The following is an 18,711-nucleotide window of genomic DNA, read 5'->3' as shown; positions in this document are numbered from 1 at the left end:
GGCCCCGCCCCTCTACGGGTGCCGCCACGGGCCCTTACGAACGTCCCGCCGCCACGACCCGTCACGTCCTCCCTGCGCGCTGGAGGCGGAGCCTGCGCAGCGCGATCCTTGAACGCGTCGGGTTGCCACGCGGGTTCGAGCCATGGCTGACAGCTGCCGGATGCCTCAGGCGCGGGCGCTTCTGCAGCAGTGCCTGCACGCCAGGCTGCAAGTACGCCCAGCCGAGGGCGACGCCGAGAGCCAGTGGGTGGAGGTAACGTCGGCCCCGCCACTCCCGGTACCGCGCGAAGGGGCGGCCCTTCCCGCGTTGTCTTGGTGATCGGCCTCCCGCCGCTCGCGTCTCCCCGTGGCACGTGCTGCCGGGGTGCGGCCTTGCGCTCGGCCGGCCCGCCTTCTCCCGCGGTGGCCTCCCGGGCTTGGCCGGCCCCGCTACGGCGTTGCCTTCTCTGGCACCTTCTCCCTCTTACCTCCCTCCGTTGGGCCAGCGGAGGAGCGTGTCCTCTGGTTAGGACCGCGGGAATTGGAACTTTCCCTCACCTTCTGCCCCCCGGAGCTCCGTGGACTTGAGGCCTGTCTCCGCTCTTTCGCTTCAGCAGAGGGAGGGCCCTGCCACGCCCTCCGCTCTGCTGGGGCTGCTGCTGGTTAGTGCTGGTCTGGTTTGAGCTTGTAGGTTAGAGTCGTTGGCAGATGTTCAAGACCTGTTTTGACTTGTGCTCCAGGACCCACCGGATTCCCTCTTATGTTGCCCACAGAAAATGAGATTTCCCATGGAATTTTTAGCTTTCTTTTTTTTTTTCAAGAAACTTAAAAATTATATTTCTTGCTAGAAACAAAGACTACTACTATTAGTATAATGTGGTGTTGAACAGCGTTTCCTCCAGAGAATTTGAAACATTGACACTAATAGGATTTCCTTCTACTTTAATATTTGCCTTTTAAAGAACAGCCTGCGGGACCCCTGGGTGGCGCAGCGGTTTGGCGCCTGCCTTTGGCCCAGGGCGCGATCCTGGAGACCCGGGATCGAATCCCACTTCGGGCTCCCGGTGCATGGAGCCTGCTTCTCTCTCTGCCCCTCTCTCTCTCTCTCTCTCTCTCTCTCTCTCTGACAATAAATAAATAAATACATACATACATACATACAGCCTGCCCCACGTTTATGCAAAACCAAGTAATGTTCTTCATCGCCCCTGACCTATTTTTGGAGTAAGTTAAGAGGAAGAAAAAGATTAGTTGATAGTTAAGGCTTTTGGAGGTACTCGAAAATTTAGGAGCATCTTTTTCACTCGTCAGCTGTATTCGGTCCAAGATCTAGCTTTCTTCAACACAATCATAGTCATTATGTTAATTATTACCTATAGGGACGCCTGGGTGGCTCAGCGGTTCGGCGTCTGTCTTCGGCTCAGGTCGTGATCTTAGGATCCGGGATCGAATCCCGCATCAGAGGGGGACTGCGGGGAGCCTGCTTCTCCCTCTGCCTATGTCTCTGCGCCCCCTCCTCATGAATAAATAAAATCGTTTAAATAAATGTTACCTATAAACTATGATATGTGGGTGGTTATTCTTAAATCAGAATCTGTTACCCTCTGCTAATTTAGAAGTATTTATAAACATTGCTGAGCTGAAATATTTTTCTTATCTAAATGGTGTGCGGGGAAGAGAGCCAATGAGTTTTTCCACTTAATATATTAAGTGGAAATATTCTTGTATTTCCCTCTACCCATTTCTTCTCAAAAATTCATGTTTCTTGTTTTTGTTATGCACCCCCCCAGCCCCCGCTTTTGAGCTCTTGATTTCTCTTCCATATTGTGGAATTTTGTTCATGTTTGTCATCCTATCCAAAGAATTGTCTATTTTTATAGTTAACTCATGAGACTATAAATTCCAGACTTAATCATTTAGATTTCTTCCATCGTTTTTATCTTTTTATGTTCTTCATGCCGCATCTCCTTATGCAAAATCAGATATTTTATGCAGTTTTCCAAACTATAAGTTTGTGTCGATAAACTTTAAACGCTATTCTAAAGCTTTCCCTTCCACTCCCACACATAACTAAATTAGTATAAAGAGCTGACAGGTAATTAGGTAGTGACAAAGTAAATTTTTTCCTCTTTCTCAAGCATCCTCTTTCCTATGCTATTAGAAGTTATAATTTAAATATATATATATATACATATATATATAGTTTTAATTGTCAAAAGATTTGAAGATTACTTTGTGTTCTCAGTTTTATTCATTTAGACCTTTGCTGTCAAAGGCTAATGTTTTTCTTCTCAAGAAGTGAACTTTCTTAAATTATAGTGAGAGGAGCACCTGGGTGGCTCAATTGGTTAATAACTTACTCTTGGTCTCCGCTCAGGTCATGATCTGATGAGTGGTGGGATCCAGCCCTGCATCAGGCTCTGTGCCCCACCGGTAATCTGCTAAAGAGTCTCTCCCTATGCCCCTCCCCCTTCTCATGCCTATGCTTTCTCGCTGTCTCTACTCTCTAAAATAAATAAATAAATCTTAAAAATTAAAAAACCAGGGATCCCTGGGTGGCGCAGCGGTTTGGCGCCTGCCTTTGGCCCAGGGCGCGATCCTGGAGACTCGGGATCGAGTCCCACGTCGGGCTCCCTGCATGGAACCTGCTTCTCCCTCTGCCTGTGTCTCTGCCTCTCTCTCGCTCTCTGTGACTATCATGAATAAATAAATAAAATCTTTAAAAAAAAAAAAATTAAAAAACCTGTGGTGAGGATTATATGTAATTTCCTATATATTTAAAATGTTTTCTACCAAAAGAAGCTACAAGGAAAGTGGTTCTGACTTGAAGAGGGAAATTTGTAAGTCACAACTTAAGATCTATTTTTGGAATAAACTAAAAGACCTTACTGAGGAAGTAATATGATGGGTGGAAAGAACAGGTGTCTTTTTCTGCATATGACTTGATGCTGAATTCTGACATTGTGTCCAAATATGAATATGCCTGATATTTTCCCTGAATATGCTTGAGATTTTGGCTGGTACTAAATCCCAGTGGCATGGCCTGTGACAGTGGTGCAGATACCTGTAACATTCATCCTATTAGCTCCTTACTCTGGGTGTGCTTGGGAGACCTTTGCTTATTCCAGAAGCACATTTGCACTTCTTAAAAATTACTTGTTTTCTGGTAAATCGAGTGTGAGTGCAAAACTGCATTTATGTCTATATAGAAGACTGTTAGCTAACACATAGAGCCTGTAAGATACAGTTGAACTTAAATGCAAACAACAGATAGAGTCCTTATGTCTGTAAAGTGCTTTGGAAATTAAACTGTAAAATGGGCTTCAGCCCTTAAATTTATTTTTACATACTCACTTAAACACATAGCAAAAAAAAAAAAAAAAAAAAACACTTAACATAGCTCTTACTATGAAGTAAGCACTGTTTTAATCACTTTACAAATATTATTTCGTTTAATCTTTATAATAGCTCTTGGACTCAAGAAGGTTAATCTACAAAATAAAAAAATTTAATGATTCACTTACCAGCAAAATCAGAGTCATTTATCATTTCTGTTTTTCCTTATATATTCTACAAGAACTAATAAATACCCACATCATTATATTTAAAAGCTTACATTCCTGAGGCACGTGGGTAGCTCAGCCAGTTGGGCATCCAGCTCTTGATTTCAGCTCAGGTTATAGCCTCAGAGTTGTGAGATCAGAGCCCCTCTTAGGCAGTCTGTGCAATGGGGGTGGAGACTGGTTGGGTTTCTCTCTCTTTCTCTGCCCCTCCCCCACTCTCTAAAAAAAAAAAAACACTTCTAATAACAGACAACCTCATGATGTAGAACTTAGTGTCATAAATTCAGTTTCCAAGGCTAAATCACTATGTTGATTTAAAGCACTGACAGGGACGCCTGGGTGGCTCAGCGATTGAGCACCTGCCTTCAGCCCAGGGCATGATCCTGGAGTCCTGGGATCGAGTCCCACATTGGGCTCCCTGCAAGGAGCCTCCTCCTCTCTCTGCCTATGTCTTTGCCTCTCTCTGTGTCTCTCATGAATAAATAAATAAAATCTTTAAAAAATAAAAATATAAAGCACTGACAATAATGAAAATAATTGCACGGTTTCTTGGAATTTATAGAAGTAGAGTCAGACCCTTAGTTTTATTAGCTGCAAATAAATGGATTAGGAGGAATAAAGAGTAATGATGTCAAAAGACATCAGTCATGCAATTGCTTATACATTGGCCATATCTAATATAATGTGAATCCATTTGGTGTTGAATAAATGGGGCTCTGAAAACTAAACATTTCTAAGTGTCGGCCTTACTTAAGGGAGAGGAGGCCAGTTCATAGTCATAATGACTGGAAGTGGTTAGATTGTAAATTGATTAGAAGTAAATGTTTGAGGGTACAACTTGTGGTTTTCACCCCTCTTGGTTATATCTTGAACTTAATTTTTGCAAGAAATGATAATTAAGGTGACCATATGTTGGAAAAGATTTTGTTTTCTCACATATTTTAAAAATCTGTCATAAAAATGTGTTTCTTTGGATTTAATCTCTATATAACAGTTTTGAAATTTTATTCATTTACCTCTATATCTCTATGTAGAAGTTTTTTTCTTTTTTTTCTTTTTGTAGAATTTTTTTTCTAATCTGAGTTTTCTCTGGTGATTTCTCATAGGTTCAGAGAGGATTAGTAATCTATGTGTGTTTTTTCAAGGGAGCTAATAAAGAACTTCTTCCCAAAATGGGTATGTATTTGATGTTTGTTTGTTAAAAGTAGAAGTGAGGGCACCTGGGTGGCTCAGTCGGTTAAGCCTCTGCCTTCTGCTCAGGTCATGATCGATCCCAGGGTACTGAGATCAAGCCCCACATTGGGTCCCCTGCTCAGTGAGGAACCTGCTTTTCTCTCTCCCTCTGCTGCTTCCCGTGCTTGTGCTCTCTTGCTCATTATCTCTGTCAAATAAATTTAAAAATATTTTTTTAAAAAATAAATAAAAGAGTGCAGCCTGGTGGTTCAGCGGTTTAGTGCGGCCTTCGGCCCAGGGTATGATCCTGGAGACCCAGGATCAAGTCCCACATTGGGCTCCCTACATGGAGCCTGCTTCTCCCTCTGCCTGTGTCTCTGCCTCTCTCTCTCTCTCTCTCTCTCTCTCTCTCTCTCTCTCTCTCTATATATATATATATATATATATATATCTGTGTCTCATGAATAAATAAAAATAAATGGAAAGAAAGAAAGAAAGAAAGAAAGAAAGAAAGAAAGAAAGAAAGAAAGAAAGAAAGAAAGAACCAGAAGGAGTAAAAAGCACAATCTTAAGTTGTACTGGTAAGTTTTAAAATGAGTGAACTCTACAGTTGCTGGCTTTGACTATTTTTGCCTTTTCCAAAGTTTAAAGTAAGCAGGTATGGTGGAATTCTTTCAAAACATCTGCACCATTTCAAATGGCTTATAGATTGCTTTAGAAGAGTGTACACACACACATACACACATAGAAAAAACACACTTGAGATTCAGCGAAGGATACAGAAACTTGTTAGAAGCAGAGTGGCCACATAGGAAGAGGCAGATGCTTCATAATATAGTTTCCTTATCTCCCACAGTTCCTGACAGGGGCATGTAGGTGACACTAAATGTAGAAGATGTGGGTCCCACAATCTGGACAGCTAAGTCTTTCACCATTGTTATGGAAAATTTTTAATTAACTATTTATCCACTTTTTAAAATAAATGTATATAAACATAAGGTTCTCATCTTGAAGAAAGCTCATTGTTATCAGAAGCACACCTCCTCCGTGGACAGAAAAGCAAGGAATGTTCAGTTATCTCTGAACTATAATTTACCTGCCTGCAGTTTTCCAAATTCCTGGATAGTCCATAGCACTGCACATTCTTTGTGATAATTACATAGATTCAGATGCACCACATCAAATACTGTCTTAAGATAGGGACACCTGGGTGACTCAGTGCTTGAGCATCTGCCTTTGGCTCAGGTTGCGATCCCAGGATCTTGGGATCAAGTCCCACATCGGGCTCCCATGGGGAGCTTGCTTTTCCCTCTGCCTAGGTCTCTGCCTCTCTGTGTCTCAAGAATAAATAAATAAATAATCTTTAAAAAATACTATTTAAAAAAAATACTATTTTAAGATAAAATAATTTCATACAAAAAGGAAAAACAAAAAACCAAACAACCTGAGTTCGTGACACTATCCCTAAGGTTGGGGAGAGGCTATATTCTCTTTATTTGTAGAGGACAATACCCATTAGTTGGGTTAATAAGAAATACTAATTTTACAAATAGGTAGTTGCAACATGCAGAAGTTAACCTAAAAGGGCTTTAGGTAATGGAACTCAAGGGTAAATAGCCCAATGAGACACAGCTGGGACAAAAGGCTAAAAGCTCCTAGACGAAATTTTATACCAAGACATCAAACATGTTTGACATCTTTGTCGGAGGATGAAAACTAGACTAAAGGACTACAATAGGAGAGAATGGGAAAACAATAACTGATGGTTTGAAACTTGAATCTGGAAGATAATGGGGAACTTTACAGGGTTAAAGAGAAGATGAGGGGCCCCTGGTTGGCTCAGTCAATGGAGCATGCAGCTCTTGATCTCAAGATCGTGAGTTCAAGCCCCATGCAGGATATAGACATTAAAAAAAGAGAGAAAATGAAATGAGGGCTCCTGTTACAGAGGATGATTTGCCAGGATCTACTGCTTGGTTATTGGACATTCTGTCCATTTTCCTAAGTTAATATTTTGCCTTGAATTAAATCTTTATTGACCATAAAAAGTATACTAGAAATATGCAAAAACAGGAAGAGAATTTTTGTCATTGTGATTTAAGATTGACTCCTAAAGTTGTTTCATACTTTAAGTGACTCTGAATCATAATAAAATGAAATGAACCAATCAAATCCAAGCTACATTTTGTGTTATAGTAAATAAATCCTGTGTGCTTCCAGGATTTATTTGTCTAAATTCACTTTGAAAACATGCAGTAAGACTGATGAATTAGGAGGTCTACCATAACTTTTAGTGAACAGTCTAAAACCAAACTTTGGTATGATTCTCAGTCTTGTGACTCTAACTCATTCTGCTGGTGTGAGTTATAAGCAAAAAAGTCCCACTGTTATTGATAGTGTTAGCTTGTACTTCCCTTTTTCCAGGAGGCAAAGTAAGCCAGTGTGATGGGATAATATTAAACTCCATTTCATACTTCCTACATGGATTCAGATCTTTCTAATCAAATCAGGTACCCCTTGGGAACATAACCAGTTACATCCATAGAGTCTGGGGTAACGTGGCTAACATAGAGATGTGCAGAATCTCTCACAATTCATCTTCAATATAATTGAACTGAGATCCAGGGACCTGTCAAAGCTTAACTTCCCATAAATATCATTAGAGATACTTGATTGATAACCTGTCTTAAGATCTTTGAGTTTCCAACATGCCATTAATCCATTGTGTCGTTTTAACTCTACTTACTGACATTTGTATTTTATATACTTCTACATAGTGATATATATAAACTAATAACATTAATTGAATTCTCAGTTATAGCCAGTAGAGGGAGGTGTGTGGAAGTATAATAAATTGTACTTACCTTTCTCACCTGTTATTCCAAAACTGTCTACTTAGTCTGTTACTAGCCTGAGGCCTGGATAGCTGGATTGAGATTTCCCTAGAAACGAAGTGCTGTGGAGAGTTACAGTTTCCTTAGAAGCGATCAATAACAACTGCTAGCTATATAGCAAAGCCCTATTCATAATAGAAAAAATTTAGAGGTATTTTAAAATAGATATTAGTTGAAAATTGATAGTGCTTAATGCACAGCTTAGGAATTCATTTGGATATTCATCGTGGCAGATTTCTACCAGATTAATTCCCTGATTTGTAGAGTGGGACAACCATACTGAATCCTTACTGGTATTTACTACAGGTCCTCCGATACTTGAAACTTTTGACCACCCTACTAGAAAGTATACCTTTTCAAGCCTGATTACTGGGGAAGAGTGTGAGATTTATATAGTTTCTTTTACCATTTGTCTTCTAAGGAATATTCTTTTTTTTTTTTTTTTAGATTTATTTATTTATTTGAGAGAGAGAATGTGTCTGCAAGCATGGAAAGAGAGACTCTCAAGCCTATTTCACACTGAGCATATAGTCTGACAAGGGACTCAGTCTCAACCATCCTTGAGATCATGACCTGAGCCAAAATCAGGTGTTGGGATGCTTAACCGACTGAGCCACCCTGAGGCCCCTAAGGAATATTCTTTATAAGCAAAAGCTATTTATACCCTTTATGGAGTCAAGAAGACCTTAAGGCTATTTATATTATATTTATATTATTAAATATATTTATATTTCTTTTGTTTATTGTTTTGAAAATGTAAAGTTTTTCTAAATTGAGATTTTTTTTAGCTACACATAGATATTTATAGCTTTTTTTAATAATTTTATTTATTCATTTGAGAGAGAGAGCAAGCACGAGCTGGGAGGGGGCAGAGGGAGAAGGAGAAACTGCTGAGCAGGGAGCCTGACACAGAGCTCAACCCCAGGACCCCTGGGATCGTGACCTGAGCCAAAGGCAGACATTTAACCAACTGAGCCACCCGGGCACCCCAATATTTATGGCTTTTGACAGTTCTCATTAGCTATGAGTATAATTTCATAAATGCCATAAAATAACACCATGTTTTCTTGTGTGTATATGAACATAATGCCAATATACCTTTTGATTTACATTTTTGGTTATAACAGTGAATTTCTGATGATTACCTTTCTCCCATGGGTTACAATTTGTCAAATGATTGGACTGTGTTAAATAGTGCCTTTGAGGTTATGAAACTACAAAACTATCTGGTTGTAATCAGAATAAACCTAGAACCTTTGTCTCAGCTTATAATTCTAGGCAGTTAAGTTACTACAAGATTTCTACTTAATATTCTTTGTTGTAAAGTAGAATTTGGTGTGAATAGGATTCATCATAGCCTTTTTCCAATGAGATTTTCTTATGGAATGTAAAAAGAAACAGGCAAAATCTTTTTGTGTATCCCCCTGGGGGCAACAATATTTTGAGGTTTCAGTATAAATTTTTAGTCCTTTCTGCATGAATTTATTGTTAGGAAATCTTGACTGCCCATTTGGATTTAAAATATCATACCATTTTTTGCATGAAATTTGCCTTATTCATGCTTAGATCATTTAGCTTAATGGAGCAGTTCTTTAAATCTGAGTAGAGATTTGAGGTAAAAAGCATGAGCCAGCAAATGATTTTATTTTATTTTTTTTTTTTCAGCAAATGATTTTAAACAGGAGATTTGCTGACTGATTATTGGTTTTCTTCATGTTTGTTTCTCACTTCAAGGTGTTTCCCTTTCTTCCCCACCCAGTTAATACACTATTAAACGTGAAGTTAAGTGAAGCAGAAAATGGCAAGCACGTGTCTATATTGGATCTACCTGGCAATGTTCTTATCATCCCTCAAGCCACCCTTGGGGGGAGAGTAAAAGGAAGAAATATGCAGTATCACTCTAACTCTGGAAAAGAAGAAGGCTTAGAACTTTATTCCCAATTTGTGACTCTATGTGAAAAAGAATTAGCTGCCAATAGCAAGTGTGCTGAAGCCGGGGTTGTAGTGGAACATGGTACTTATGGGAACAGGCAAGTGTTAAAGCTGGACACCAATGGACCATACACACACCTAATTGAGTTTTGAAAAATTAAAAGTTAGTTTCTCAGTTGTTTTCTGGTATAAAATGATCTCAACAAAATTAGATGTTCTTCCTCTTCTTGAATACACTAATCTGCGGCATTTTTAGACAAGAAAATCCTGGATCCCATCCATCCCTCTGCAACCTGCTAATTGGATGACCTTGCCTTGCCAAATCACCAAACTCTGGGTCTCCGTCACCTTTCATTCTGCTCTCCCCTACACTTCCACTTGAAAACTTGAAAAATACTTTCTATTCACTTGATAGTCATTGTGGAAATGTTCTAAGAGAGCTGTATTTTAAGTATTTTGCATGAACAGTTTTGTGCAATCAAGGAAAATAATTCTTAGACCCTCAAACGTATGAAGCATGTAATAAAAATAACTATTTGTATTAAAATTAGGTAAAATCCCACACAAACTGATTATAGTTTTGTCAGTTTTGTTTTACTATTTCAGTTTTCCATATTTTGAATGAAAACAATGTGATTTAAAAAAATGCGATTTACTATTCCTTTTAATAGTATCTGTGAAAATGTAATGTAGAAATGTTATTGTGCATTATATTTACTTTCCAAGGACATCCAAGTGCTTTAAATCATTTTAAGAATCTTTAGTTGATACAAGAACAAGGTATGAGAATTAAAAATTGTTTTCCTTTAATATGCCAATTGGTTAATTAATACTCTGTTTCTCAGTTTTTTCCCAAATGATGTATGTCTCATTTTCTGTCTTTGGTTTTTAAAAGTTACTGCTTTGTGAAATTAATGTTCATAAGCTTTTTAGAAAGTCCTTTCTTACTTAATGAGATTACTATAAAAAAGAAAAGGGGGAGCTTTCTACAGGAATTACTTGGAAACAAGCTGACTTGTTCTTTTCTATGTTATTTCCCTGCTGATTGCAAGCTAGTGTTTTTTTTTGTGAGTTAATGTTTGTGCCCTGCCCCTGTTCATATGTTGAAGTCCCCCAACTTGATGGTATTTGGAGATGGGGTTTTGGGAGGTAATTAGAGTTAATGAGATCATAAGTGTGGGTCCCTCATGATGAGATTAGAGTCTTCAAAAGAAGAGTCACCAAAGAGCTTGTTTGCTCTCTCCACTCCACCACATGAGGATGCAGTGAGAAGGGCGCTACCTGCATACTAGCAAGAGAACCCTTATCAAAAATTGACCATGTTGACACCTTGATCTTGAACTTGTAGCCTCCAGAACTGTGGGAAAATAAATTTCTGTTGTTCAAACCACTCAGTCTATGGTATTTTGTTAGAACAGCATGAGCTGATGAAAATGGTGATACATGATAGATAGCTAATAAGGTAGATTTTTTTTACAGTCAAGAGAGGAAGATATATAAGAAATTGAAAGAATATGTGAATCAATAAAATAATACTCACTTTTTGCAAACTCCTCTGACTTTATTTGAAAAGATATTTTAAAGAGTAAACACCAAATAAGATGTCTAATTACCAAAAGATGAAGAAATTAATTTGAATAAACATCTTAAGTAACTGCTGAAAATTCCTTTGTGTCATAATTTCTTTAGGTCTGTCTTCCTAAGATACTTAAATTTTTGTTATCACAAAAATCCTATTACTCCATATCCTTCCTGTACTATTCTATTTTGGAACTTGAGAATCAATAACTGGCTTGGTAATGAGCTCATTGTCCTTAACTTTTGCTTTATTGATTCATGATACACTTATTGAAATGTAATAAACTATTCATAAACTTTCAAACTCCAATTTTCTCAAAGCTCCAAGGAGGTATATATGTCTTTTGAAAAGATTATGTGTTACCTATTTTAAATCATTTTGATTTTGTGTGTAGGTGAAATGCTGACTCATAGCCCTAGATTGCTGTTTTATAGTTCAGGCAATTTTTTAAAATTTTGCTTGAGGTACTTATGGAGAACAGCAATGTCAACTGCATGAAGGGTTATTAAGCAAAAATGATGGCCAACTTTCATTTCCAAAGAGGATAGAACAAGAGGCAGGAGAAATAGTGGATATGAAAATAACTATACCTTGGCTTTCTAGAGCTCTTCAGGCCCAAGGTGCTCAAAGAAACTTCATTAGACCCCTCCTTTTGTTTTCCTAGTATAAGAGGATAGTCCTATGGAAAGTAAGACAGTGCTTAAACAGTTTTCCCAAGATCACACAATAGGGAGGAATAATGCCCATTTTTCCACTTTTCCTGTAGTGAGAATTGTCAAAACTAAAATTCATCTTGGTAAAGGTGTAGGATCTCCCAGTGTGGATCACTTGAGAAAGAACACCCAATACATTGGTTTACTTACAAAATTAGGTGGCAGTAGCGTTGCACCTAATTTATGTACCTTCTGCCTCTGTTTTTCTAAGATTCTAGAATGTCTCAATTAGAATCTCATTTCAAAGTATTACTTTATCTGCCCATTTAGAAACTACATGGATTCAAGTATAGAAAATACTGTACATAAGACACAATGAATGTGGCCTTAATACCTTCAATGTATTCATGCAAAGTAAAATCAAACATTCATTCCTTCATTAGTTCAAGTAAAAAAGGGCCTACCATTAATGAATCATATCTGTATTAATGATGATTTATTGACTCCATAATGAAAGAACTCAACTTATCAAATATAAGGATCAAATACTGGAGAGTTCTATGTCACTTGTTTTAGAGAATAAGAATTTACAGTGGTGTTTTAAGACAGTGACATGTCCTATTTTTGTTATCCATGGTTAATATTGTAGAGGGCCTGACTTGTTACATTTAAAGGTAGTTAGGACACTTGGGTGGCTCAGTGAGTAAAACGTCTCACTGTTGGTTTGGGCTCAGGTCATTGTCTCATGGTCATGAGATCAAGCCTCAGTCAGGCTACCTGCACAGCATGGAGTCTGCTTGAGATTCTCTCCTCTGCTTCCTTCTGCTCACATGCGCTCACTCGCTCTCTCTCTCTCTCACACACATAAATAAATAAAATCTTAGATGTATTCATTAGTAAGTTTAATCATTCCCAAACTTACTGAGGTTTAAAAAAATTAGATGCCTTATCTATTAATTTATTGAAATACTAGTTCCTGAAAGGGAAGAGGTATAGAAAAATAACACTTTGACTCCGAAGCCACACCATGGTGATGACTTTAAATGTTTGATAGTCTCCTAATTATTCTTCCTTTCTCCTATTTCTCCTGCCTCTAGTCCTTTTTTTGCAGAAAATCTCCAAGGTAATGACTCTAGAACATTCTTTTCTCCATGATATTCCACAGTTCAGAAACTTTTTTTTAATTAAGTTGTTTAACTCCAGGATAGTTAACATACGGTGTTATATTACCGTTCAGAAACCTTTATAACCTTTTAACTACACGTCAGAGTCTAAACTGAAGTTGGAACAAAAGTTCTCCATAGTCCTTAGGAGTGAATGAAATCAGGGAGAACTGTAAAGAGATCTAAAGTCAGAATCTTGGGAAAACACAAAGGAAGAGCAAATAAATGAGAGTCTAGAGGACACTATAGAGATCAGAAATGCAGAGAGAACCCAAAAATACAGTATTAACAGAAGATAATTTTCAAGGTGTAAATAGTGACAAAGTGAGTGCCACATACTGAAGAAAAATTGAGTAACACAAAGACTAAAGAGACACAAAGACCTCTAGGCCTAGCAGTTAGGTATTTTCAAGCTTCTAGAAAATTGGGGTAAATTTTATTATAAGACTTAGTAGAGGTGGGACGGCTGGGTGGCTCAGCAGTTGAGCGTCTGCCTTCAGCTCAGGTCGTGACCCTGGGGTCCTGGGATCCAGTCCCACATCAGGTTCCCCGCAGGGAGCCTGCTTCTCCCTCTGTCTGTGTCTCTGCCTCTCTCTTTGTGTCTCTCATAAATAATAAATAAATAAATAAATAAATAAATAAATAAATAAATAAATAAAGAATAAATAAATAAATAAATAAACAAAATCTTAAAAAAAAAAAAAAAAAGGCTTAGTAGAAGTAGAAAAAGATTTAGTTTTTCATCCTTGGGCCAGAGTGTCTCAAAGTGTTCCAGTGGGCCAGGAATCACCTGGAGCCTAATACTTTAACAAAATGCAGTTTTTTAGGACCATCCCAAATGTACTGTTAGAATCTCAGGACTTAGAATCCACTGACTCAGCAGTGTCCCCCAGGTGATTATCATGTACACTGGAATCCCAGAACCACTGTTGCTCAGAATGAAGCCCAGACTTCTAGGGCTGCTATCAGTTTTGTACTCTGGCTCCAACTTGACTTTTATTTTTTTTTTTAAGATTTTATTTATTTATTTGAGACAGAGCACGCATGAGTCAGGGGGAAGTGCAGAGGAAGAGGGAGAAGCAGACTCCCAGTTGAGTGGGGAACCCAATGCAGGGCTCGATTCCAGGACCTGAGCCTAAGACAGACATTTAACAGAGCCATTCAAGTGCCCCTCCTGCTTGACTTTCTAATCCTTTCTCCCACTACCCCCACCAGAAATTCTCCAATGTAACTCCTATGTTTTTCATAAATCATGCCCATGGCTGATTTGTGCTCTGTGCTCTCTTAAGTCCATCATAATTCAATATCTAGCTCAAGTCAATCTCTTCTAATCCCACAGTAATTTATCCTGTCTACCTTCCTCCAAATTGTGGTTTTCCCACACTTGACACTTGTGATGGGTCTTATGAGGTTGAGTACTTTGGCTTTCAGTTTTTTATATTTTATGTGTCTTTAAGAGTGTAAATAACATTGGGCAGAGACAATGTAATAGCAAGCATACATAACATGTTTTTTATAAATCCCATAGTACTTCCACAGTACTGTGTATGTTGTCCATGCTCATAATTCTCACTAAATATTCCCTAAATTAATATGAAGATATGTCAGTGGCCAGAAAACTCTTGATTTTGGATCAGTATGACCAGTATTTCACATATGTATTTCTTTGCTACCATGGAATAAAAAGAGATTGGAATGTACAGGAAGTAAGTTTTTTTTAAGATTTTATTTATTTATTCATGAGAGACACAGAGAGAGAGGCAGAGACACAGGCAGAGGGAGAAGCAGGCTCCCCATGGGGAGCCTGATGCAAGGGCTCCACCCAGGATCATGCCCTGAGCCTAAGGCAGTGCTCAACCACTGAGTGCTCAACCACTGAACCACCCAGATGTCCTAGGAAGTAAGTTTACTGTAGCTACTCCTTGCTTCATTAAAATAGATGACATCAGAGAACTTAGAGGCAAACTAAAACATTGAGATTCAACACAATTGTGAGCATTGCTGTTTTTATTTTATTCCTTTATTATATCAGAGTGGTCACTTTACATTTTCCTAAGGTTCACTCTCTATATACATAATATAACTGTACTTACATAATGGCCCTGTACCTTTAAAAGGTGTAACAAAGAGCAAGCCATTCTAAAAATACAGAAGGGGAAAACCATTTCATTTAGGAAAACCTGTTTTTGAGTCCTTCATAAAACAAACTTATCGTGAACCAAATAAAAATGTCTTTATTTTATTTTAAAAGTATGAATTTTAAAGCATCAAGCTGTATTAAGACCCTTCTATATTTAATTACAAAATAAAGCAGTTCTGTGGGATAGATCACAAATAGCCAATGTCGTGCTAAATATGACCCTACTTCTTTTTACCAGACTTTCCCATATGAATGAATTTTTTGCACTGGGTTAGCCAGCATTTTTTCTCTTAAGCTTAAAAAAATTTTTGATCTGTTACATTAGCTTTTTTTCTGAATGTGAAAAGAATTTATGTAGAGAATGCAACACACCCTATGTAACAGTATCTGAGAACCATTAGCTATAAACAATTGGAGTTGGGAAAGTAACTGTGGACTTTTTTAAAGGGGAGGGGGAGTTAGAGATTTTTAGGGAACATCTGACCATACTAGCAAAAATGTCATCCTTGACTCCAACTTAGAGAAATTGTTTACTTAGCTTTGTTCAACACATAGATAAACTCAGGCATACTTTCTATGCAAGACATTCATTTTTGGTGTTTTTGGTTGTTTTTTTTTTTCCCCCCTTTTTGGAAGGGGCGGGGGAAGGGGCAGAGGGAGAGAGAGAATCTTAAGTAGGCTCCAGGTCCAGCTAGTCCCACAACCCTGAAATCATGATCTCATGACAGGAGCTGAAGTCCGAAGTCAAAGGCTTAACTGACTGAGCAAACCAGGCACCTCTCAAGGCATTCTTTTAATTTCCTGTGCAGCCCCAAGGTAAGTCTCTTAAGGAGTAGGTATGATGATCTTCAAAGTGTAGTTTGCTCAAAGCCTGGATTAATATATTTCCTCATTACGTTCAGGTAGTCCTCATGGCTATGATTTCATAGTATACATGCTTGCCTTTTTAAAGGCAGATGTTGAAAATGTGCTTTTAACATTTGCTTAATACTGCACCATGGATAGTTGCTCTCCACTTAAAAGTTGTGGTTTTTAGAATCTGTGAGTCAGCAGGAATCAAGCTGAAAGCTGTGTGAAATACAAATTGTTTAAATATGACCCTTAATCTCAAGGAATTTACCATGTAGTAGGGGACATAATAGACACAAATGTATTAGGTGGTATGTGATCAGTGCTATCTGGATGATGAACTACCTATGAACTATAGAGTAGCAGCAGATAGAGAAGATAATTCTGGCTGGAAGGTGAATCCCTGTTATTAACATAGGCATGGCAATTTGAGCTATCCCTTGAAGAACTAGTAGAATTTCTATAAGCACAAGGGGTGAGGAAGGAGGCATTTCAAACTTTGGACTAATAGTAATATGCCATTGGAGGCTTTTAAAGAGAAAAGTGACATAATTAAAACAATCTTAAAGAGGATAGACCTAGCAGTGGTACGTTAGAATTTCAAAGAGAAGAAAATTTGGTGGCAGGAAGACTTTTTTTTTTTTTTTTTCAGTTGTATAGACATAAAGAGATTGGACTGATTTAGAACATAACAGTGGCTGTGAACATGGAAACTAACATAACTGGAGATGCTGAAAGGTGTTTGAAAACAAATACACTTCAAGGCAGCTGCCTGGTTGCAGTGCGGTAAAGGGAAGAATCAGAAATTAAAATTAAAATCTCTCATGTGGGTTACTAAAGAAGATGAATTCAGATTTTAATATATTGAGTTTAAGACACCTGAAGGTTTATCCAAGTGGAAATACCAAGCAGATTTGTTACTCAGGGCAGTGAGTACAGATTTAGAAGACTTATTTATGAAAGTGATAGTTGACACCCCAGAAATAGACAAGATTTAAATCATCCAATATTCACCTACTCTGGTTAAGTATAGAAGTACACTAAAAATAAAGGGCAATTTCTGTCCTCTTGGAGATTATAGCAACTGGTGTGTTAAGACAGTTAATTGGAACATGTAGAACTGGAGGTGCTAAAAGAGAGAAAAACAGCACCGTGGAGATTTGGAGATAGAGATTTCATCTAGTTAGGGGAGCACTAATATTTCAGTATAATTTTGAAGATTAAGACATATGAGAAGAGAACCTGGGTGGCTCCGTCCATGAAGCTCAGGTCATGATCTCCGGGTCTCCAGGTTCTGGGACCCTATAGGGCTCCCTGCTCAGTGAGGAGTCAGCTTCTCCCTCTGCCTCTGACCCCCTCTCTCTCTCTCTCATGTGCATGCACTCTCTCTCTCTCTCTCTCAAATAAATAAATAACCTTTTTTTAAAAAGCTGAACCTTGGAATGAGGTTCAGGCATTTCACTCAGTATTTTGTCATTTCATAGCTCTGTGATTCCTTAGTGATCCCAGTGTTCATAGTCCACCAGATCCAGTCTGAGCTGTTGCCACTCTGCATTCCTTTTACATTGTTGATAATGATAATACATTTTACATTGTTGATAATTGTTCCTTCTTCCTTTTCTTATAAAAAAAAGTGACGTATTTTCCCAGGGTTCTGAATTGGCGAAAGTTAATGCAAGTTTTAAAGCTGTATTTAGTAAGGGAAGAGAAAACATTTGACTTAAGCAACAATAAAATTTTGTGCCCTCAATCACCTTGGTGTTGGGTAGGATTTTTTCCATTATAAATCTGGGCCTAATTTTAGTTTCAGGCTGATTTCAGAATATTATTTTAAGTGTTGCTCAGTGTTCTTGCTATCATCTCATAAATAATAACGATGAGTGTCCATATCCTCCAACAATGGGTGGTTTTTTAAAATCTTTTTCTTTTCAGTGATATCACAAATTTGCTATTTGCTAAACTTTTCCAAAAATGCTATTGGTAGATTCTTATTTACTGAGGTCAGAATAAAGTTCATCCAGTATATATCCCACATATTTGTGTTTATCCTAAAATATGTGTAGAAGGATAATAATCACATTTTAATTCCCATGTTTTCTCCTGTTTTTTCCTTGATTTTTCATTTAGAAATAAGATATTATGCAAGCGTTTTAATGGTGAGCCACTGATACCTTCAGTTTGATTAATATTTGAGATTATTTAATTAACCAGATTCTTACTACTTAGTATATACAAAGCAGTGATAGATATCATAAACAAACAGATATGTATATTGCAAGACACCAACCATTAACTTTACAATAGTGATTCATCCTGAATTACACAGTAATCAGTAGAAAAAATATTGGATTTTAGCTCTCCTAGGAGTTATTTGTTGGATATAATCAGAATTCAAAAAGCATAGTCTTTTATTTTTTTTTTAATTTTTTATTTATTTATGATAGGCACACAGTGAGAGAGAGAGAGAGAGAGAGGCAGAGACACAGGCAGAGGGAGAAGCAGGCTCCATGCACCGGGAGCCTGACGTGGGATTCGATCCGGGGTCTCCAGGATCGCGCCCTGGGCCAAAGGCAGGCGCCAAACCGCTGCGCCACCCAGGGATCCCAGCATAGTCTTTTAAATAAGAATTTATTTAAAATCTGCTATAGGGGCAGGGAAAATAGATTTGGAAGGTAGGTGCATACACATGGTAGTTAAAGCCACTAAATATTATGGTGGCTTCTCAAAAAAAAAAAAAAATAGAGCTACCATATGATTTAGCAATCCCACTTCTGGGTATATATCTA

General features: G+C 38.0%; 1 protein-coding gene across 3 annotated transcripts; it reads left to right on the top strand.

Annotated features, from left to right (window-relative positions):
* Positions 1-33: 33 nt before the first annotated feature.
* Positions 34-11,091, top strand: DTD2 (D-aminoacyl-tRNA deacylase 2). 3 transcript variants are annotated; one of them, XM_038544434.1, is made up of 4 exons: positions 115-253; positions 2,357-2,412; positions 4,649-4,718; positions 9,369-11,091. In XM_038544434.1, exons 2-4 carry the CDS (start codon positions 2,368-2,370, stop codon positions 9,692-9,694), a joined length of 441 nt encoding a protein of 146 aa, XP_038400362.1. In that variant the 5' UTR covers positions 115-253; positions 2,357-2,367; the 3' UTR covers positions 9,695-11,091. The 3 variants fall into 3 exon arrangements, with proteins under 3 accessions (XP_038400361.1, XP_038400360.1, XP_038400362.1); XM_038544432.1 differs by lacking the exon at positions 2,357-2,412 and having other exon boundaries at positions 37-253; XM_038544433.1 differs by lacking the exons at positions 2,357-2,412; positions 4,649-4,718 and having other exon boundaries at positions 34-253; positions 9,344-11,091.
* The last annotated feature ends 7,620 nt before the right edge of the window (positions 11,092-18,711 follow it).

Source organism: Canis lupus, chromosome 8 (genome assembly GCF_011100685.1).
Source record: "Canis lupus familiaris isolate Mischka breed German Shepherd chromosome 8, alternate assembly UU_Cfam_GSD_1.0, whole genome shotgun sequence".
Taxonomy (NCBI): domain Eukaryota; kingdom Metazoa; phylum Chordata; class Mammalia; order Carnivora; family Canidae; genus Canis; species Canis lupus.
The sequence above is the reverse complement of the archived record's forward strand: the minus strand, read 5'-3'. Positions and strand labels throughout refer to the sequence as shown.

Coding starts and splice junctions, on each gene's coding strand:
- DTD2 (XM_038544432.1), top strand. CDS start 143: ATGGCTGACAGCTGCCGGATGCCTCAGGCGCGGGCGCTTCTGCAGCAG. Junction 254..4,648: donor CCGAGAGCCAGTGGGTGGAG/GTAACGTCGGCC, acceptor GATTTCTCATAG/GTTCAGAGAGGATTAGTAAT. Junction 4,719..9,368: donor AGAACTTCTTCCCAAAATGG/GTATGTATTTGA, acceptor TTCCCCACCCAG/TTAATACACTATTAAACGTG.